The sequence below is a fragment of the Rosa chinensis genome, chromosome 5 (assembly GCF_002994745.2).
Source record: "Rosa chinensis cultivar Old Blush chromosome 5, RchiOBHm-V2, whole genome shotgun sequence".
NCBI classification, from domain to species: Eukaryota; Viridiplantae; Streptophyta; class Magnoliopsida; order Rosales; family Rosaceae; genus Rosa; species Rosa chinensis.
In genome coordinates, this window is record NC_037092.1 from 78,769,995 (window position 1) to 78,792,756 (window position 22,762).

Genomic DNA, 22,762 nt, shown 5'->3' on the forward strand with positions numbered 1-22,762 from the left:
CATTAAACTCTATGAACTTGACTTGTAATTCCACCCCACTTGTAAAACTCATGAACAAATCAAGTTTTAGCTTAAGAAAACATGAATGAATCATTTCCACCTTTACTATCGAGAGGCACAAGATCTTTAACCATATATATCAAATAACAATGAGCAAATAGCAATTTGCCAATTGATTAAGAACAATAAGCTACGTAATGAGTTTGCTCCACAATAATCAATTGAAGTAAACTTCATTTGTATTACAAGATTTATTACACAGACAGAGATCCGATCCTAAAAAGACAAGTTCACTAGAGGTAATACACTAGCTAGGCATCACCAAAAGGATGAGAAGTCTGGGACATCATCAACAAACAAACAGACATATGCTTATTATTTCTGTGCAAACTGGACAAACGTAGCCTGCCTACAACTTTGCTGGCACCACGTTGTTGCCTCAAGGATACTCTTTCTCATACACTTCACTTGCATATTTCCAGTTAATAACCTCCCATATATACTTCAGATAGTCTGGCCTGACGTTTTTGTACTGCACAAATGTCGATAATTCATGTTGTTATAGTATTATCCCATGGTGAGGAATCAAGTAAGACGATTAAAGTTTGAAATAGGTTAGAAACGACCTTCTAAAACCTTATCAATTAAATTATATAAATTCTTCAGCTTGATGCAACACATCAAAATATTCAAGCATAGACAACTAAACTTGAATAACCTTCGATCCACTCTGTGTATTTTACCTTTCAGGCAAGTACTACCACACTTTCAGCATCTCAAACATTGGAGCAAAGAGAAGATCTAAAAGATCGTCTCTCATTAAATCAAGAACTTGTTCATTGTCCAAATCCAAACCTATCAAGGGTATTAAAAACACCAAAAAAAAAATTAATTTACCTGCAAGTAGTAAGCATGCTCCCACACATCTATCCCGAGCAGAGGAACATAATTCGCTCCTTTAATTATCAGTGGATCCTGCACAAAGTTTTCATTAGCCAACATAATATTCAGCATATATAGTCGGAAAATTCAACCAATATACATGTGCGTGCGTGTGTCTTCGTCTACGTGAGCGTATTATACAGATTAACCCAAATGACACAGTAAATTAAATTACCAACAAGAACCAAAGAAACATATATATAAAGCTCAAAGTATACACTACCTGATTAGCTGTGCATTCAATGGAAAGCTTCTTCTGATCTTTGTCTAGCGCAAGCCACTATAAATTATCTAAACCGAATCATAATCAGTAGACGCATTTTTAAAATTCCATCCCTCCACAACTGATCGAATGAAACAATGACCTACCACCCAACCAGAACCTTGCAAACATTGCTACAGAAATTGAATCAGACGACAGCTAAAAACTGTCGTCTGATATAGAGGGTGGCTGTCGTCTATCTCGGTGACGTCTGATGAAGGTGCATTTAGAAAACTGTCGTCTGAAGGACTCGGCATCCATGTCGACAAGCTCTCGACGGCATTAACTGTTGTGTGAACTTTACTCAGACAACGGGCAACTTGAGCATCCGTTGTATGATTGCGATTAAGAAGTCACTTTTTTTTATAGCTGTTGTGTGACTTTTATTCCCACAACAGTTTTTTCATAGCATCCACAATCTGTTTTGCATTCAGACGACAATTTTATTTTGAGGCTATTGTAAATATTGTGTACATATGACAGTTTTATGTGGTTATTGTTGTACTAAAAGAATGATTAAATGCATTATATATGCTTGAAGCAGAATCAAAAATGACCAAATTAAGAGTAACTGATCAATATATATATAGAAGAAATTGTTATAATCTACATCATGCATCAAAATAGATTGTGCAATGCTAATCTTTTATCCATGAAAGGATTACATCTAATAGTACTCTCCTAGCACAATACATCCAGAAATTTACTTCAATGTCCATCTTTGCAAGCTTTGCTGCTCTCATGGTCTCATTGGAGTCTAAGAAGCTTGAAGTTTGAGGAGCTAGCTCCCAAACTACACACACTCAATATCTTCTGGAGTTTCTTCAATAGCATCATAACTAAATTCAAGTTTTCTTTTAGCCTCTGCTTTAAGCAACTCAATGTCTTGTTCCAGCTTCGGAATGTGCTTCCTCACTGCTCAAGGGCCAGAAATATGCAAGCAAGCAATATTTTCAAACCTGAAATCAGAGAAGATTAGATGCATGATACGTATTCATGTTCCTTATAGATCAATATATTACCCAAACCAAAGTCCAATTATTACTACATTTCAGCACTTACCAAAGACTTGAAGCAAAGAAGACACTTTTTGGTAATCCACATGTTGCATATCTGCCACATGAAGAAACAATAAGAAAAACAAATTGAACTCAGACGATAACCTAAGTCACTTTCATTTCGAATGTCATTTTGATAGGAGCTACAACCTGCAAAGTTAAAGAGAGAAGTAAGACTTGACCAACAATAAAGAAATAAGTAGCCATTGATGCAACGTTTCAATAATGCACAACAAAAATAAATGGCAGAGAACCAGCAAACTGAGCACAACACGTGTAGCTATCCTACTTTATGCCAATCTATAGCAACATGAGCTTGATCCATGTAATACAAAACTAAATTAGAAGTGACCAAATGCCAAAGGAAGAAGCCACTTTTATGACAGTAACGATTATAACTTACAATCCCTAATGGGAAGTAAAACTATGATGACATAAAATGGTTTACAATTGCATTGTGAAAATGTCCCCTCAATCCATGCATTTGACAACCACAATAAATTGTTGTCAGTAATCCCAAAATTGTTCTCCATTTCAATCACATAAAGTGCACAATGCATGTGCTGTTTCACCATTCTAATTGAATAATCCTGCAGGCATTCTATCCCACCGATTAAATGTATATGAGGACAGCAATATAGAAATCAGATATATCTTTACACCTACAAGTCAATACAACTAATTCCAGACTAGTAAAAACTGATAATGCTTTCCACCATATCAGAAAAGAAGAAAAAAAATGCATTGAAGTAGTCCAAAAAAAAAAGGAGCTTCCTGAACTAGAGAAAAGAATCACCGTGTATGTACCACATTCAGTAGTACGTACTCTTATAAGCTACTGTTACAAAGACCCAATGCAATTCTTTCATATAGGTAGTACCCCATATTGCAAGGTATTTCTGGGCATATGTGATAGCTCGCAAGTTTTTTTCAGCTCGTACCAACTCTATAAACTCTTGAAGTTTTAGCTAAAACTCCAATTTGCTCTGCCATGCATCAACAAAAGATGCAATATTAGAAAAATAGCCAAATTTTAGCACAATACAATTAGGATAAGTATCGAAGTAGTATCTAGTCCCTCTTGTTTGATAAAAGCAGCTCAAAGCAACAACTCACATAATGGAGTCCAACTACACAGTAAGACAATAGATATGCAAATTTATCTGGCTTAAATATATACAATTTCAATAATCTAACTAGCAGAAGTAAACGACCCACTGCCCCCTCAGGAAAGGAAAGACATCATTACTTTCTTTGGCCCAACAAGCGACAATGTAGACATACAATCATATCAAATTGAGTTGCTTAAATCGAATAAGGAAGATACTATTTCGGCATACTGGCCTAGATGCACAAAGATAAAAGAAAAAGACCTCATCAGTCATCACATTATTAAAGTATTATTAGTTGATAGATGAAAATGTTGAAGAGGACTTACACCCATCCTTTTTCCTTTTCCTCCAGCCAAAAGAATCACTGACCAAATTGAACGAGGAAAAGTGCCACATACTTACATTTTCCTGGGCAAGCTTTGCAGAGAAACAAGTGAAGTTGGAGGTTACAATTCTACCCTTATCATGCTTTTCCCTGAAATTGAATTGATGACCTGAAAAGGCATTCAAGTATAAGATAATTGTAACAGAGGGAACGAAAAATTGAGAAATAGAGGAGGTGGGAGTTGCCTGCAAATCTCAGATTAGATTGCGAGATTGCGAAATTCGGAGGTTGTCATTTGAGAAGAGCAGTGAAGAATAGGAGAGGGTGAAGTTAAGTGCATGAACCAAGAGACCCATCAGCAGCAGCTTCACAGTTGAAACCATGAACCCAATTAATTTAATAACACAAATTCACACAAAAAGTTAGTAATTAGGAAGAAGAACACCATGAAAACGTAAACAAGCTAAGAGGCAACTATCTAGTTTCCTCATAACCTAACCATATTACTTTGTCAAGCAAACATAAATAGATCGACTGCAAAGCCTTAATACAGACTAACCCAGAAACCTTCTTAGTTATCTTCTTGGCCCCAATTTTGACATTTTTGCCTTCAATCCCAAACCCACAGCTCCAATGTTCTAATTCAAACCTCGGTTACCCATAGGTGAATTTCGAATCCGCTGAAAGCAACATACCACTGCCGAAAGATCTGAAGAACCCTAGAGGTCTACCCATTAGGTTTTCTACAGCCTCTGAACAAGAAAAACCCAAACCAATCAGTTCGCACAAAAAACGCAATTCAATTCCTTCAAATTTAGGTCTCAGAAACGAAACAAGACGACGACGAAGAACCGGCATCGGAAATTGCAAGAGAGGGGGGTTGTTACCGGTGAGATTGTTGGATTTGATGTTGGCCTGAGCGCGGCCGGAGTAGAACTCAGAGTTGTTGGGGTCAAAGGCGAGCTCAAAGTGGTCGTCGATGAAGGCCTTCGCTATTTCTCAGATCGAATAACCCATTAGGTTTTGGTCGGGGTTTGTATGAGAGAGAGAGAGAGAGAGAGAGAGAGAGAGAGAGAGAGCTTTCGTTGGGGTTGTGGAAGAAGAGATAGGGTTTGTCAAAGAGAGAGAGAGAGAGAGGTCGGGGTTTGTCGAGGAGAGAGAGAAAGAGAGCTTTGTCAAAGAAGAGAGTGAGGGTTTTGGTTTTGGTTTTGGGTTTGTGTCGAGAGAGAGTGGGGCGCTGTCGAGAGTGAGGAGTGAGGGTTTTGGTTTTTGGGTGATCTGTTCCTTTTTTTTTTGCTTATGTGTAGGGTTTCAAGCCCTGCCCTATGAATTTGGACAAGCCCTACAAAGACTCACACAACATAATTTTATAACAATGTAGTCTGAGTACATAAGTTTTAAATTTGAAATTTGTCTCCTATCAATTTAACTTCCCTCGTTGGGGAGTTTGAGAAAAATGATAGTGGGAAATGTCCTTGCTTTTTGCCAAACATATTAATCAGACCACAATTTTATTGTTTCTCTTTATATGATTAATACATGTTGGGGGAAAATTTTGAGTTTGAGATGGGGTTTGGCACCACAGACATGATGGGAAACTTGCCGCTCAATTTTTTTAGGGTCATACAACAGTTTTATCCTTAAACGTCTTCTGAACTAGTTCATAATTCCATATCAGACGACATGTTTTATAAAAGCGATGTACAAAAAAATAAAAATCAATCAGACGACAGAAAACTATGATGCATCGTCTGATTCAATTTTTGTAGTAGTGAAAGCAGCACCTTCTACCATCATTTTCTGTTTCAGACTTTGTAAGGAACCAAACTGATTGTCAATTTCCCATCCCAATGAACCCTTTGGAGGCTCACCACCTCCTTCCTGCCCATTATATTTTGTCACAAAATTAAAAAACAACAAGAAGATAAATAATCTCAAATCCTGATTAAGTAAAAACTTGGGTTAATCATCGGCCAATTTTGTACCTCCGTCTATTTTTATAGATTTTATATCTCAAAATAGTAGGTAAAAAAGGATACATGTGAAAATAAGGATAAATGTTCCATTTTTGCAGGCGCAGAATAGTAAATAGTTAAATACCAATTGGCTGTTTACACTAATAAAGTTACTTGGAATATAACTTATTGTATCCGGGGCCAGACATTTTCAGAAAATGGAGTGGTTTATATGACCGTCAACATGAAAGAGAAAATTATATAAAAGAGAGTTGATTGATAAGTAAAAAAAATACAAGAACTAACTAGCTAGGGTGCAATATATAAGTACTAAACCTCCGCCGTTGAACTTGAGGGCGCTCTGCAACTTGACGACGATGGAGGAGTCGCCGGTATCCATGGCCCATTTGAGGTTGTCGAGGGCCTTGTTGAAGTTGTCGACGTAGGTCTTGTGGTGCTTCAGGTGATGGAGGTCCATGATCTCGCCGCTAATGTAGGGCTCAAGTGCGGCATAGCCCCATGGCAGGTCCGGCAGCGCGAAGGTCTTTGGGCCACTGACTAGAACGAGCCCGAAGCCTAAGCCTCCATTGCCATTTCTGGTTAGACCCGCTAGGGTTTTCCTGCTAAGAGTTCCCAGGGCCATCTTGAAGAGTAGAAATGTAGAGTTGAGGATGCAAATGGTTTCTCAAGGTCATACTTCATACTTGAGTTGGTTCGAGCTGAGCCGTCATGAACTCAGTGGACAAGTGTCACTGGTCACCGGCTCGTTATGGGTGTCCACGCGTCACGCCAGGAAGACTCCACCTGTATTCTTTTCCCCAAATAACAAGCTAAAAGCTTACTCTTTTTTTTTTAGCTCAAGCTAGCTCGGTCGATTTTGGTATATTTCTCCTCCATTATGACTCCACTTAACAACTTACTTCAACTGTGTAACAAGCTTAAACTTGAGTAACGCTTAGCTTGTTTGCTCAATTCTAAGAATACAAATTAAAATAGCTAATAACTCATAATTTTATCAAGTTGATTTACACTCATACGACTATCTAATTGTCTTAATTTTTTTCTCTCTCTCTTTTTCTTTTCGATTACAAAATGCCCTTAGCTTGTTGCTCAATGATCACTACCTTTCATTGCTACTATTAACGTTAGAACCAAAGGGGTTTAGTTAGCTTTAGAGAGAAAGAGAGAGAAGTAAGACACAAGAAGTATAGTGGTTCATCTCCCACTTTGGGGGAGACTGCATCCACTTTAAGCTTTTACTATGTGTTGGGTCTTGAGGCCCAAGTTGATTATAAAGGCAAGTAGTGATGGGATGTGAGTAAGTGGGAAGGAGTTTCCTTTTATTGGGAAGGGAGGCTCTTTTCTTTACATTTTCTTCTAGGTGGGATACAAAATGTTTATCATAGTGTAAAAAGCTTCATTGTGAAGCATCTTGGCAAGGCTGGGAAGGTGGCTTCTTGGCGAGGTATCGGCCTCTTTCAATTATCACGGGGTAGGTTGAATGTCGGGCTATGGAATGCATGTCGCGGTTGGGCCCCACCATGGCTTACCATGGCTTGTGGGCCCTCTAAGAGGGTGTTACTTGTGCTTGGTGAGATAGCAAACTAGTCATGCTAGTGGGAGGTATCTATAGCTACTAAACAATGCATTTTCCTGTCATCCTAATAAGCCATAGTGATTATAAGCAAAGGCAGCATTGTACTGGTGTCATGCAATATGCAGACTAAACAATGAGAACAAAATCTGAATCGAACTTTTCCAAAGACACAAACTTAAATAAAAATTGTATTTTCTAGTATTGAACTTGTAGACTTTGGTTTAACTCAATGACTAGTATATCCGGATATTCACATTATGAAGATATCGATAAAGGATAAAACTTAAAATGTTGATGCTATTGCAACAAAATTTTGAGACTTGCTCTTGCCCAAGTGAAAACAAAGAGGTACTCACGCAGCTTTTTTTTTGGTGTGTCCAAGTTCCTTTTGTTAAAGGAACAATCAAAACAATATCAAACTCACTAAACTCTATGAAAGTAGACTTGTAAGTTCCACCCTCCCACTCTAGCTTTGGTAAGCCTAACCTGTAAAACTCCTAAACAACTCAAATTTTAGCTTAAGAAAACATGAATGAAGAGTTTTTATTATGGATAGGGTCTGAGCTTTCTTGAACCGGAGTCGATAGTAACCAAACTTTAAAAGTGATCAATTAGGTACGTAGACTTTAAAAGTTAGGCCATTGAGATACTTCCGTTAGGATTCCGTCAAATTTCTGTTAAATAGAGACATGTGCTATGCTGGTGACCTGATTATTAGGGGGTAAAAGTGATACTCTGCTCCATCTCTTCCTTTTTGATAGAAGGGCCAACAAGGAGTTCCATCAGAATGTTATCGCCAACTCGACCCTTTTAGTTCGAAAGGCAAGTCTAAATTTAGTTCTCATGAGGCAACATCAAGTGTTTCACACATCTAAAGTAACATTAGATCCCCCACCTTTAGATGCTAATTGAATATCAATACGCCGTCGACAAACTTAGTTTTCTTACATTTCTTTCTAAATATTCCTTTAATTATCGAAAATTCTATTCATCTGATTCTTGCAATTGTTTTGGAAGTTTCATTAAAGCTCACAGTTTCATCCTAGCAATTGTTCACTTTCAGATAATATGGTTTTACCTTTCACCAAAATTTGATCCAAATCCATGTGTGATAAAATTGGAACGATACTAAGAAGACTAGCATGACCCCTGCACAAGGATGACATGCATAAATCGAGAAATGGTCCAAATTTTTACAAGTTATGTTTCCACAAATAACACATACGACTCTCAACTTCTCTCTCAAACCCTTCCGGCAGCGTCTAGTCTTCCTCAATAGTGTATGCCTGGTTCGACGGCGCGCCCTTTCGGCAACGTCTTTGGACGGGCTAGAGTGGACATCGTGTCTGGTGGGGGTTTCTTTAGCTTGTCCAAGGCTCGGATCGAAGATGGTGTCGGGGTGTTCATTCTTCTCTTTCAATCGAAGGAAAAAGCTGAATCTGGATTTGATCTATGGTTGATGGGAGGCATCGGAATGGCAGTCAATATAAGCAGGATAGGAGTGGGGTTGATCCACGATGGTGGGTTTTTGCTAGTTGCCGAACCACCTTGGGTTGGTGGCGGTTTGAAGCGATGCAACAATCGGGCAAACTTGACTAGTTTGGTTTTTCGATCTTGTTTTAGGCAATATTGGGTTGATTTTTTGTTGGTGGGTGGTCTCCTCTGCTGGGGGTCTGACGGTGGTGGCAATGTGACAGGACCTGCCCCGGATTTCATCCTGAAATCTGAGGTGGCCCTACAGGGCCCAATTTAAGAATAACTCTATCTAAAAGTCGACAGCATCACCCCAAGATGGGCTACCCGAAACCCGTAGAAAACAACACACTTCTAAAATCAATCTCCATCCTCAACTCCTGGAGCCACCCTGCTCTCCGATTCACAACAAACTCCACAACACAACACAAGTATCAACTTAAGAACATTTAGCCACTAGGTTATCATAGCAATCTAATATACCAGGTATACAAGAAAATAAAATAAAAAGGTAAAGGATCGATAAATCCTACAATGCGGAAGCAATGACAGTTATGCCTTAACTCCATGTATGTCCGACCTCAACTAATCTAGCCTGCAAACTGGTCATTTGAAACCGAAAGGCCCAGGGGAAATCATTTAAAACGTTAGAGTGATTGGACGAAAAATAAGTAATTTCAAAAGAAATAAATAAAACTTAACGCTTCCCCAATTTATTCTTTTAAAAACCAAGCATGCAGTAAAGTCTCTTCAAAATACTCTTAATCATTCTCTGGAACTGAATCTCAACTCTTGCTGTAAATCCTCGAAAACCACCTCAAAATCTCGTTAAAATGCTCATATCATAAATTAGGCGATGACTAGAGGGGACTGTCAACTAGTCATCTCATACCAACTAGAGGGGACTGCCGACCAGGCACGAATCGGAGGGGGCTGCGCGACCGGACAAGGAGGTGATGGCTAGAGAGTACTGCCAACTAACCATAGATAGTTAGAGGGTATTACCGACCAGAGGACGCATTGGAGGGTACTGCCGACTAAAATATTATGGAGGGTACTACCGACCATAATATTGTCTGGAGGATACTGCCGACCAGACTATTACCTGAACGGGATTGCCGACCAGGTAATACATGCATGCATTAACATATTTGCCTCCTCGAATAATCTGAACTCAATCTCGTTAAAATATCAAACTCAGGAAATCTCGATAACTCATTTATACTCAAAGTATTAAATCTCCACGTTTCTTCCAATAACTCGATATTTGCATAACTCGAAAATAGCAAATGCTTTTAGAAGGAAAACTTAATACTAATTCTGTAAATCCTCAATAAATCATCGAAAACATAAATCAAGAATTCTCGGTAAAACAAAGCTCATAAAGTTATAAAATCTCAAAGCATAAAATCTCATAATATAAAAATGCTCAAAAGTAATACTGCATGCATAATTTAATTTAAAATCAAATATCCACTCACAGTATATGGCTAAAGTAGCCAAGCGTAAAGATTCTCCTCGAGTGATGGCTCAACACGTCATTTGAGACCCATGAACCTTCGTTCCTCGAATAACTCTATTATTTCTGGCTTTGTAATTTAACCCAAATTGAGTTCAAACAGTTCGAAACGACTTGGTAATAAGCTCCTTGGTGGAATTCGAACAGAGACCACCCTAGTCCTTAGACTCTATCCACTTCACCAATTCAATTTGACATTCTCAATGAGTCAAGCACTAGAAGACATCCATCCAGGCCCCTAGACAACGGAGATGAACCCAGAAGCCTAGAAAAGCCGCTCATGCATGTCAAATGATCGCTGGAGCCACCAGAAATTACATCGAAACCTCCTGAAGATTTTCGGTGCCAAAATCTTCAATTGTTTGATTCCTCTTCCTCACGTCGAATTGAGCTATGAAACTTGGAGGCTTCTTTTCCTCAATTCTTCGTACATGGTGAATAAGAGGATCCAAGGTTTATATGGTTGGAAAGATAGTTTTGAGACAAAGAGAATGAGACCGGTGTCGTGGTCGGAGGTGGTCAGATGAGACGGCCACGACGTCACAAAGTTTCACCGCCAAAGGAGATAATTTTTGGGTTTTTGGAGTTGGTTTCCTGAAATGGAAATCAGCCTTGCCATTTGTAGTAAATGATTTCAGTATAATTGAAACCCTTATAACTTCTTCGTTACAACTCCGATTTTAGCGTGTTTCGTGTCTATGAACTCAGTTTAACGTCCTCTACAATTTTTTTGAAGAAAATTTTCTCAAAAAGTGAACAAAACAAAAGTCAACTTTTTAGTCCATTAAAAGTACTGAAACGAAGTAAAAAGTAACAATAGTTGTTATTTACCATCTAAATGACTAGTAAATGGGTAAATTTGGGTACCGGCGTAACATAGTGTGACTGTGGAGAAGGTTGCCATCAATGGTGGTTCGGTGGGCGTGGTGTTGATAGGTGGTGTGGCTGTAGATGCGTGCTTGGGCCATATCTAAAAGAGGGGGCACAGTCTCATTGTTGCCTTAGCATCTTGGGCTTGGATTTAGCAATTGGGCCCTTTGTGGGCTTTTACAGTTCTTATTTTTTGTCATTTTGATTAGGGTTTTTGTCCATTTATCCCATTTTTAGAGTTTTTTTTCCACTTACCCCATTAAGTTTTTTTAATTCATTTTTACCCAAAACATTCTAAGGAGGTCTTCCCTAATACCCCATTAATTTTTTTTTTTTAATACCATTTTACCCTCACTCCTTTGAAATTTAGAGAGAGAGAGAGAAAAAAAAAAAATGGAAGAGAGAGAAACAATAGGAGACTTCGCCGGAGCCCAATCACCGGCCGCCGGAATCCGATCACCTGCTGCTGGAATCCGGTCACCGGCTGCCGGAACCCGGCCAACTTTCTCCGGAATCAGGCCAACTTTCTCCGGAATCCGGCCAACTTCTGCCGGAATCCAGTCACCTGTCGCGGGATTCCGGTCACTGGCCACTGCCCACCGGAATTTGCTGAAAATCCCACCGAAAAGGTTTTTTTTGCTCCCAATAGACATCTATTGCCCCCCAATAGACCTCTATTGCCTCCATAGTCTATTGCCCCCCAATAGACGTTTGATTGAGAGAAAATTATATTAATTCAAAACATTTATTGCCCCCAAATAGACGTCTATTGCCTGCCAATAGACATTTAACAGACCTTTATTGCCCCGATAGTCTATTGCCCTCCAATAAACGACTATCAACCATGTATTTCCCCCCAATAGACGTTTGATTTAAGGTAAAAAGAGAGAAAATTATATCAATTCAAAACATTTATTGCCTCCAAATAGACGTCTATTGCCTCCCAATAGACATTTAACAGACCTCTATTCCCCCAATAGCCTTGTATTACCCACCAATAAAACTTTTTCTTTTTTTCTTTTTTCTTTGGTTTTTCTTTCTTTCTGGGCCTTCTACCCCTATTTTACACAAACCAAAAAAAAAAAAAAAAATAGTACAAAAACAAAAAAAACCAAAAAACTTTTTTAAATCAACAACTCCACTGGAGAGAGAGACAGAGAGAGAGAAGACAAGGCCTGATCTTCGGCCTCAACATAAACGGCTCGATCTTCCTCACCATCTCGGAGCCCGGCACCACTGCGTCCAGCCCCTCGCTGTCAACGAATTCGAGCCAGAACGAAGTTCCTCCTGAACGACGTCGCTCAAGCTCCAGACACCACCACACTCGACGACACGAGCCGGATGTCCGTGAGAAACTCGCCGACGTTCTCGGTGGAGCTGAGGAGGCGCAGGATGTACGGCGACAGCAGAGAGAGAGAGAGAGAGAGAGAAGTTGAAAAAGCTCCAGCTGCTCGACGCGTCCATGAATCGGCTGACGGGGCAGATTCCCGACGAGTTGACTCGGCTGGAGCTGGAAGGCCTGAATCTTTACGAGAACAACCTAAGGGGAGCTTGCCGGCGCGCATTGCAGACTCGCCGAAGCTGTACGAGCTCGATGAGAGAGAGAGAGAGAGAGAGAGAGAGAGAGAGAGAGAGAGAGAGAGAGGAGACAGATCGATTTGCCGGATGGAATGAGAGAGATAGACAATGGGAGGATGTAATTTCTTAATTAGATTAAGGGCAAAATGGTCATTTGGTGTTAAATTGGGTAGATGAGAACAAAAATTTATTGCTAGGGTAAGTGGGATAACTTTGGCTTATTTTGGTGCTTTGGGTCAAGGACTCTTTTGATTACTTAGTGTTAGTTTGTTGTTTGTTTCTCATAAGTCCCTATCAAAGTATGGTAGGGATAGTGAGCTTTGTCCCGGTCTGCACACTTAGTGTGCCTTGTCTAGCCTAGTGAGACGATTATCTATTTTAAAATGGAAGCAATCTCCTAGTGGCAGGATGAAACAAAGTGTCGCCAGATTAGATTTTGTGCGACAACATAATAGAAAAGCTGCACTATTGGTTATGATGCTTCTCCTTAGTAGAGTTATCTTTCCGTTATGTCACCGTTTTGTCAAAGCAAATAGATTAGCTAGTCGTGCACTTTTTGCTAACTGGTGCATATATGTTAGAATATATTACTTATTGTAATATGAGGTTTAGGCTTTATGTTCCCTTCTTGTATTCGATGGTTTTATTAATCAAGACTTGAAGATAACTGTACCGGCCCTCCTTTATAAAAAAATTAAAAAAAAATTCATAGCTTCAAATACCTTTTTTTATTTCAAACTTCCATTTATTTTCTCTCAGGTTCCCCTTCTTATAGATTGTTCACCAAAGAATTTGAAGCTCCAAAATGGGTGGGCTCATTCGATAGCATGCAAGACCAACTCTTTCAATCCCAAATTTCCAGAGCATAATTCATATTTTTTTAGTAGGGTTTAACTCCATGGGTCTTTGGAATTTTTACTTGGGACAAAATTATAGAACTTTGATCTGGGTTTGTACGCATAAGCAGAAAAGAGCTAGAGGCACTACCTTCAGATTTAAGTATAGCAGGCCATGCATAGTGATAACGAGCGTCTCGATAATGTTTTGATCTCCCATGGTGTTTCTTTGCTCAAGGAGTAGCTTTGAACTCCATGATTTCACTTGAAAGTTGAAACGTCTTTGTTGTATGGTTTGAATTTCTCAAGTTTTAGCTTATCCTCATGAAGTAGTGGTTGTTGAGTGTTGTTAACTGTTAAGACTATAAAAGTGATTTCCATTTGAATAGCAGATGAAATGTCTTGTTTGCCCCTTATAGTTAAGGGAGGTTGAACAGAATTCTAGTGGAGGTATCTCAGTGATATGATATTTAAAGTCTATACCTAATTATCACTTTAAAAGGCTAGGTACCACTATGTCCGGTTCATAAAAGTTCAGACCCCATCCATAGAAAAACTCCTTGAATGAATCATTTCCACCTTTATAATCAAGAGACTCAATCAAATAATCAAACAGAACATAGAACAGAAGCAACAATGGGACACTGACGTCATCTAAATCGAATAGTAGCCAAAGAAGCCAAATCACGACCATAGTTAGCTGTAAGCCAAAAAATTACATAGAACAGAAGCAACAATGGGATACTGACATTATCTAAATCGAATGGTAGCCAAAGAAGCCAAATCACGACCATAGCTAGCTGTAAGCCAAAAAATTTGGAATGGAATTCCACCAAATTGCACCATCATGCATAGTACCATAGTTGGCAAGTTTGTCTGTCAAAGTGTTACCTTCACGAAAGATATGTGAAACATGAAAATGAAGCTATTGGGAAAAATGAACACCATTAAGCCAAGGAATACACAATCTCCAGGAAACAAGATGCGGAGCATTAAAATATCGAAGTACGAGATTCTTAACCATATCAAAGAGGACAGTTAGCAATTTGCCTAGTGATCCATAGGCGTCCACAACAATCTAAGTAAGAACAATAAGCTACAAAATGACTTTGCTCCACCTTCATCAATTGAAGCAAACTTCCTTTGTATCACAATATTTATTACACAGACGAATATCCTAAAAAGCCTAGTTCACAAAAGCTAATACACAGCATCACCAAAGAGGAGAAGTCTCATTACAAGTTTTGGGGAATCATCAACAACAAACAGTAGAGTATTATTTCTGCACAAACTGGGCAAACGTAGCTTACCTACAACTTTGCTGGCACCACGGTGTTGCCTCAAGGATACTCTTTCTCGTACACTTCACTTGCATATTTCCAGTTAACAACCTCCCATATGTACTTCAGATAGTCTGGCCTTACGTTTTTGTACTGCACAAACGTCAATAATTCATCTTGTTATAGTATTATATATTCCATTAGGATTTAGGAGGAATCAAATAAGAAAGTTAAGGGACGAAATAGGTCAGAATCGGCCTGCTAAAACCTTATCAAATTAGATAAAAACTTCAGCTTCATGCAACACGTACAACAAAGCATTCAAGCATAGACTACTAAACTTGATTAGCCTTCAGCTCTGTATTTTACCTTTCTACATACTTTCAGCATCTCAAGCATTGGAGCAAAAAGAAAGTCGTCTCAATGATCTCTCATTAAAACAAGCAGTACTTGTTTATTGTCCAAAACCAAACTATCATGGCGGGTATAAAAACATATAAAAACACCAAATACAAAAGATTTACCTGCAAGTAGTAAGCATGCTCCCACACATCTATCCCAAGCAGAGGAACATAATTTGCTCCTTTAACTATCAGTGGATCCTGCACAAAGTTTTCATTAGCCAAAATGATATGCACTTATGCAGCATAGCCGGAAAATTCAACCAATGTACGTGTGCGTGTGTGAGCATATTATACAGATTCACTCCAATGACACAGTAAAAATAAACTCTGAATTTCCAACATGAACCGAAGAGCATGTGAAAGCAAAACATATAAACCTCGAAGTATACTCTACCTGATTAGCTGTGCATTCAACGGAAAGCTTCTTCTGATCTTTGTCAAGAGCAAGCCACTATAAATAATCAAAACCGAATCTTAATCAGTACACTCATTTTCCAAAATCCATCCCACAACAAGTGAATGAAAGACACCTACCACCCAACCAGAACCTTGCAAAGCAGAACCTTCTACCATCATTTTCTGTTTCAGACTTTGTAACGAACCAAACTGATTGTCAACTTCCCATCCCAATGAACCCTTTGGAGGCTCACCTCCTCCTTCCTGCCCATTACATTTTGTCACCAAAACAACACCAAGAAAGAAAATCTCAAATCCCGATTAATTAAATGGTTAATTCTCGGGGCCAATTTTGTACCTCCGTACATTTTCGTATATTTTGTATCTCAAAATAATATGTAAAAAGAGAAACATGTGCATGCGCAGCACACATGTGATAGTATGAAGACTATGAACGAATGTACCATTTTGGCCAATCGAAAAAACTACCTACCAATTTGGCCATATATTTACACTAATAAAGTTACTTACCGTATCCGGGGCCAGACATTTCCAGAAAATAGAGTGGTTTATATGACCTTCAACACGAAAAAAAACAGATATTGAATTAACCAGTTGACCGGTAACTAATAAAACATAAAAACTAAACTAGTGCAATAAGAACTAAACCTCCGCCGTTGAATTTAAGGGCGCTCTGCAACTTGACGACGGTGGAGGAGTCGCCGGTATCCATTGCCTGTTCGAGGTTGTCGAGAGCCTTGTTGAAGTTGTCGACGTAGGTGTTGTGGTGCTTCAGGTGATGGATCTCCATGATCTCGCGGCTAATGGAGGGCTCAAGTGCCCCATAGTCGTAGGGCAGGTCCGGCAGCGTGAAGGTCTTTAGGCCACGGACTGGGACGAGCCCGAAGCCTAAGCCTCCTCTGCCATTTCTGGTTAAACCAGCCAGGCTTTTCCTGCTCAGAGTTCTCAAGGCCATCTTGAAGAGTAGAAATGTAGAGTCGAGGAGGCAGATTCTGCCATTCTGGGTTTCCTAGTCACAGTTGAGTCGGTTCAAGCTAAGGCCTCATGAACTCAGTGGACAAGTGTCACTGATCACCGGCTTGCAGTGAGTGTCCACGTGTCACGCCAGGAAAACTACACCTGTACTGGTTTTTTTTTTGTTCCTGCATTTTCCTCAGTTTTTTTTAGTTTCCTTTATTTTGGTTTGTAGTTGTTTATTCTGAGCGATATGGGGCCATTGGAATTCCTTTCTTCAATTATGAAGGAATGGATTTAGATATATTATCCAAATTGTTAACTCAGTTCATAAACCTTTTACATCAAAATCGAGTGTGGTCGTATGATTAATATCAATGGATCAGTTTTCTGTCGTTTTAAAAAAAAAAAAGTGATTATAAGCAAAGGCAGCATTATACTGGTGCTCCTGCAATCTGCAGACTAAACAATGAGAACAAAATCTGAATCAAACCATTCCAAAGAAAGCAGGTGGGTAAAACTGCAAGGGCATAAAAATTGACATCATGGACCAATTCACTTTGTTCACTAAACGAAACTAATTGGTAGAAACCAACCTGAAACAACAACAATTGTTAATACAATTGTGAATAAAAAACAACAATTGTGAACATTGTATAGTATTCGGTACAACAGTATGCAATCTGAGCACCAAATTCCGGTATGAATCCCAGTTGCTAAACCGGATTCATACAATATTAATAACCAAAATTGCTATATAAATTGCTTTCTTCGACTCTGAAGCATTACTTCTACAACAGAAATTATAAACCCCAACCAATGCCCTGGATAGAGAACCCTTGCCAGCAACATCTTCGTTGCTGGAACAGCTTTTTCCACCACTTTTGATCAAACAATTTTGCATACATTAAACTAAGAGACATTACAAAGCCTTTAAGCATGTAGGTCCTTGTTCGAATTCCACACAGGGCCTTTCTGAACAGCACCATCCTCCCCTAGCATCCCAGTTCCATTTTCCATTGCTAATAAAGGATCCGCTTCACTCTCTTTTGTCTGAAATCATTTAGCGAATAGCATTTCCCAATTATATATCCAAAAGTACTACAGCATGAAAAAGGTAAATGGAAGGAAAACAAGACTGACCAAAAAAGACATAGAGACCTCCTACCTTAAATTTGTAATTGTTATTATAACTCAGATTATGTAATACTGATATTATATACATAAACACCTGAATGAGGTATTAATAAAAAAGGAGCTACCTGTGGCAACTGTTGAGATGCTTCACTAGCCTTCCGCTGGCTCTCACGAGAGCAATAATAAGAATAGAGTACCATTCCGAGCACGGCAATCAATATCCCTAAAATGTTGCGCCAGTCAAATGGGTCGTGAAGTAGAGTGTAGCCAAATGTCAAAACAAGGCATGTTTTCAAATGTCCGAGGACCTGATAGGTTACCGCAGACGTCTTTCCAATAACCAAAAACGTACTGAAGTTTACAGAGACAGATATCAGGCAGGATAGAACAATGAAGAACTGCAGCATACACAATATTACAATTACTATTAGAAATACAGGATATCACAGAATAAAGTCGGAAGGGGGAGTTTGGCTAGACCCCCTAATGGAGTTGTTGAATCCTCACCAGCACTTGCGGGGTATATTCGAAGGCAAAAACATTTTGATTAGTCAGAAATCCATCTAGAAATGGACCAATGATAAACAAGGATATTGCCTGATAAGGGCAAGACTGATACAGAAGTTGGGTTGAAGAAACTTTGAACTTCTTCTGGATGGTATTGGTCATCTGAGTAGCTGTTAAGTTCTCACAATGCAGGCATATTATTCCATACAAAAGCAAGTAAATTGCGCTTTAAGCATAAAAAACATGCCACACTGCATCCAATGAAATATTAAAGTTAAGTCCAGCTTAGGATACAATCTGAGCAACACAGGTTGTAATAACTGCCAGCAGGGACAAAAAAGAACCCAGGGCATTGAGCTGAAGATCAGTCACTGTTGCAACTCCAACGCCCATAAGAAGGATGCTGAGAGAAAACTGGATACTTCGGCTGTTATAGCATTAGAGTGTCAGACCCCAGTATACAGTTGTAACAGATTGAAATTCAATTACCTAGTACACTAAAACAAAGTAGAACAGCACAGGTAAAAGCAGAAAAAACTAAACACTTGCAGAATCTGTATAAACTCATATATCCTACGACAAATTTCTCACACTACAGGATGAAGTTTGATAAAGAGACTTAAGAAACTGACCTGAATTTCTTCCTAAAGAAAAGGGTCTCCAAAAGAACAGTACAAGGAATGATTGCTAGTTTTGTCATCTAACATAGAAAAATAGGACTCAGAAGCATATAATTTCATATAAAAATTAAGAGCTTGTGAAGCAGTAGCTTAATGGATTAAAGATTAAACTATGTAATATCATTATGTTAAGAGGTAAACGGGATCACATTGAGAATAAGTTGCGCGAGGCATGAAAAAATATTAGAAACTTACCTGGTAGAAACCAACAGAATTGAAACCCAGGCTGAGATTCAGAAGTCCAATAGAGATCCCATTTAAAATTCCAAAACTCATTACAGAACTAGCATCAAAAGGCTTGTGCTCAAACATTTTCATCCATAATGCTACGTGAAGAGAACAAAATGTGACCAGAAGATGCCAGCTCGTCAAAGTAGTGGCTGTGTATCCAGATAGAGAATTAGTATGTTGTTCAATATTGACAAAGCAAAAGTCAGAGTATGATATGTGATGATGACCTTAATTCAAACAAACCAACAATTCAGGCTTTCCAGATAAAAGCAGAGCCAGATTTCTATGCTGGCATTTGCGAGTTTTTACCACTACATAACATTTAACCGGTGTTTGATTAATCAAAACAAAAGGTGAAAACAAGTTGTTTGTTTGATTGAGAAGGTCAAAGCTAACAAAATTCGTTCTTTGTGATACATGCCTTTTCTCAATGAAGCAGCTCAGGAAATAGATGAGATGAGATTGGCATCTTGACTACTCCTTTGTGATAATATATCATGAAGAATGCAAACAAGGAAATCAAATGCCAATGCACTGTCAAGACATTTGGTATCCTACAATCTTATCAACAAGAATGATACTTGATAATTCTATTTGGTAGAATATGGATATATAGAACCAACCTCACAGTGCCCCCCAATTCGACCTGTTTTCAATCCACCAACACGACTTTACTTGTCGATACTTCTTTACTCAAACAACATCAACGTAATTCTACGTTCATCATCAAGATAACCACATTCCTATCCAAAAGTAACTAGAGTGCGTTCTTTTGCTAAAATTATACAGATTCAAAGGAAAAAAAAAATTCTTGACTACATTCCTCACTAAGAGCAAGCAAATATGCAGGGGAAGAATTCCAACCACTCACCAAAAGTAAAACCAAGTGTGCTAATAAGAGCCTTGTTGCAAATGACAATCGACACGGACGACACCACCGACAAACTCAGAGCCCCAATGGTTCCCATCTGGAACTTCTGGCTCTCTCCCATTTTCCCAAACTCTTGTTCCTCTAGCTCTATCCACACTCCAAAAAACCTTTATATGGATCTAGCATTTCGACAAACCACAACAACATTTACATTATGTCGAAACTTCCGGAGCAATGCGCCAAATTAAGCACTAAATTCATACCTCATTGTCATCAATGTCTCAAAAATTTGGAGTAATTACCAGCTCAACTGCAAACAAAACAAAACCAAAAACACACAAGAATTCAAAGCCAATGCAGCAGCCATTTCGCGATTCCAGAAACCCTAGATCTACCATTTGATGGAAAACACCGAATCGCGAAGCCAAAAGAGAGGAAGATAAAGAGGCTTACCGTACAAAGCTGCAATGCGGAAGCTAGAAAAACTATAGACGATGAATGACGTAAGCGTCGGTGCTCGGTTGGTGTGGCGGCATTGAAGGGCGGAGCATCAGAGCTCGGCCTCCTGAATCAATAGTAGCATCGTGTTCTTGGCTGAGATAATCAGAGATGGGAATTCTGCTGGAGTGAAAATTTTTCTTTAATTTTTTCGAAAATACGAAAATGAAAAAAAAAAAAAAAAAAAAGGTTTTATTTTTTCATTGGGGATTTTGTTGACTTCTGTGATTGGGGCGGCAGCACGTGTAATTAAGGGGATTACTCATATAGTGGGAAAGTGGGGCCCCAATTTATTTTGTCTATGATTAGCGTAATCTTGAAGTGATTACTTGCAAAATCTGCATTAATTGGGCTAGTCGCTAGTGTGACACACGAGTCGGTGGGCAGGGACTCGGAAGTTGGGGGTTACGGAGAGAATATCCATCGGAGAAGTGACTATATTCGGAGAAAGTAAATTTGACGGTTAAAATTTTTTACACATGTATTTTTTGGAACATAACGGAATATTTATAGTTTGGACGAGTGAAGCTCTAATGACGATCTTAAAATGAGGATTTCATGAGAACTTTTAAATCAACGGTTGGATGATATGTGTGTTGTAGAATTAATTAACATTGGGATTACTCATCTAACTGTTGATTTGAAAGTCTTCATTGAGTCGTCTTTGTACAGTTCTCACTAGAGACTCTCCCTAAGTTTAGAATTCAGAATCTTTCTTGTTTTGAGTCTCTAAAATATGTGAATTTATTGGTCATTTACTATTAAAATTGTGTCATGCATGCGTATCATTGAAATTGATTATCTTTATATTGTGTAGGATTTATCATACAATATCTTTATCATTTCTACTTCAACAGTTTAGTAGAAAGATGTTGGATAAAATGTGAGCTCTATGGTTTAAGTTGCGTTTTCATCAAGTTGGCGTGGTGTCGAAATGCATTGCAGTGAAATACTACATAATGTTACTGCATGACTTAGCAAAGTCTAGAGCAGTGAGAATACAAAGACATAGGTAAACAAGCTTTGATATTTGTAATTTACTAAGGACTATGTTTCATGTCATAATTTTTATTCTGGGTCTGGGTGTGTTATGGACTAGAACTCTAGAATCAAAATCACAAAAGCTATTTGGGTATTGGGCTTATTGGCTGGTGATCCATTGACCAATTCACAGTATTCAGCTCACAGCAATTGTTGCCGACATGTCTTATATAGGGCCCAGTTTGATCATTGTGGATTAAGCAACTTATTTCTCAATTTCAGCTGCTAGAGCTATTTGGTAAAACAACAATCATCAATTATAATCAGAATCTCCCACTTCCATAGGCATAATCTACAAGCTGTGGAAATGGTGCTTCCAGAACTGCGGATTTCAAAAGTTGAGATAACTTGCTTGACTTTATCTATTGCCCTCATCCAATTCTATCAACTTCACAATTCAACCGGACGTCAAGGTGCATTCAAAGGCATGCATGAGTTGTAGATTAAAAGTAGGCCAAAGAAACTAAGGCCACCACTACGAACAACGGTTTCAGCGGCGGTCAAATTCTACCCAAATCACCCATCTTCAAAACTCAACCAAAACTGAATTCCAATTACATCAAGATGTTGAGCTCGGCGAGTACATTAAATTTCTTACCTCATTTGTCATCATCGGCGACGGGAGTCGCCAGAAAACTCAAGAAAACAGTCGGAAGTACCAAAATTTTTCACGGTTTGAATCGACTCCACCTTTCGCCTTTTGGAGAAACCAAATATAGGAAGACGTAGACTCCTTCAAGATGAATGGAATGTCGTCACTCCGATGTCGATATGTGGTCGGGAGTCGGAAGTTACGACCCGGGTAGATCAGTGCTGTGCGGGTCTGAGAAAAGGGTCGCGTGATCTAAATTGTCTTGGGATCTTCTAGACCATTTGATCATATCCTAACGTACTTAGAGGCCCAGATTAGCGCCAAAGATGGAGCAGTGATGAAACAACCGGTCAAGATCGGACCGCAATTATTTCTTTTATTCAAAATGAATTTCTTAATTTCCGAACGTCTAAAATTTGTAATAAATAGTTCTGACATCCGATTTCATAGAAATTACCTCGGACTGGTCGTGACGCATACTTTACACCCGAGTCAATAAATTAAAGATTCACTCCAATAGAATTTTCTGAAAAATTCCCAAATATCGTTACTACTTATCGAGAAATAAATTAATATCATCTTAATTCCTTAATTTTTGTTTATGTCATTTTTTATTATTGATT

The 22,762-nt window shown here is 38.8% G+C and overlaps 2 protein-coding genes, 1 non-coding gene and 1 pseudogene across 4 annotated transcripts; 1 reads left to right on the top strand and 3 right to left on the bottom strand.

Moving 5' to 3' along the window:
* Nucleotides 1-356: 356 nt before the first annotated feature.
* LOC112165576 lies at nucleotides 357-6,297 on the bottom strand (annotated as a pseudogene).
* A 2,044-nt stretch (nucleotides 6,298-8,341) lies between these two features.
* LOC112168603 lies at nucleotides 8,342-8,446 on the top strand. The gene has a single exon (XR_002924362.1). It is a non-coding gene; the product is annotated as a U6 spliceosomal RNA (small nuclear RNA).
* Nucleotides 8,447-14,221: 5,775 nt separating this feature from the next.
* LOC112165575 (superoxide dismutase [Mn], mitochondrial) lies at nucleotides 14,222-16,583 on the bottom strand. Of its 2 annotated transcripts, XM_040506568.1 has the most exons (7): nucleotides 16,277-16,583; nucleotides 16,139-16,185; nucleotides 15,746-15,871; nucleotides 15,606-15,662; nucleotides 15,332-15,409; nucleotides 14,838-14,960; nucleotides 14,222-14,418 (listed from the first exon to the last, which is right to left on the bottom strand). In XM_040506568.1, exons 1-6 carry the CDS (start codon nucleotides 16,581-16,583, stop codon nucleotides 14,868-14,870), a joined length of 708 nt encoding a protein of 235 aa, XP_040362502.1. In that variant the 3' UTR covers nucleotides 14,222-14,418; nucleotides 14,838-14,867. The 2 variants fall into 2 exon arrangements, with proteins under 2 accessions (XP_040362502.1, XP_024157905.1); XM_024302137.2 differs by lacking the exon at nucleotides 14,222-14,418 and having other exon boundaries at nucleotides 14,519-14,960.
* Nucleotides 16,584-17,202: 619 nt separating this feature from the next.
* Nucleotides 17,203-20,673, bottom strand: LOC112165573 (UDP-xylose transporter 3). Its single transcript, XM_024302135.2, has 9 exons — nucleotides 20,462-20,673; nucleotides 20,272-20,318; nucleotides 20,009-20,187; nucleotides 19,102-19,286; nucleotides 18,859-18,926; nucleotides 18,521-18,653; nucleotides 18,227-18,388; nucleotides 17,845-18,117; nucleotides 17,203-17,635 (listed from the first exon to the last, which is right to left on the bottom strand). The coding sequence occupies exons 3-9, from the start codon at nucleotides 20,127-20,129 to the stop codon at nucleotides 17,516-17,518; spliced, it is 1,062 nt and encodes a 353-aa protein (XP_024157903.1). The 5' UTR covers nucleotides 20,130-20,187; nucleotides 20,272-20,318; nucleotides 20,462-20,673; the 3' UTR covers nucleotides 17,203-17,515.
* Nucleotides 20,674-22,762: the final 2,089 nt, after the last annotated feature.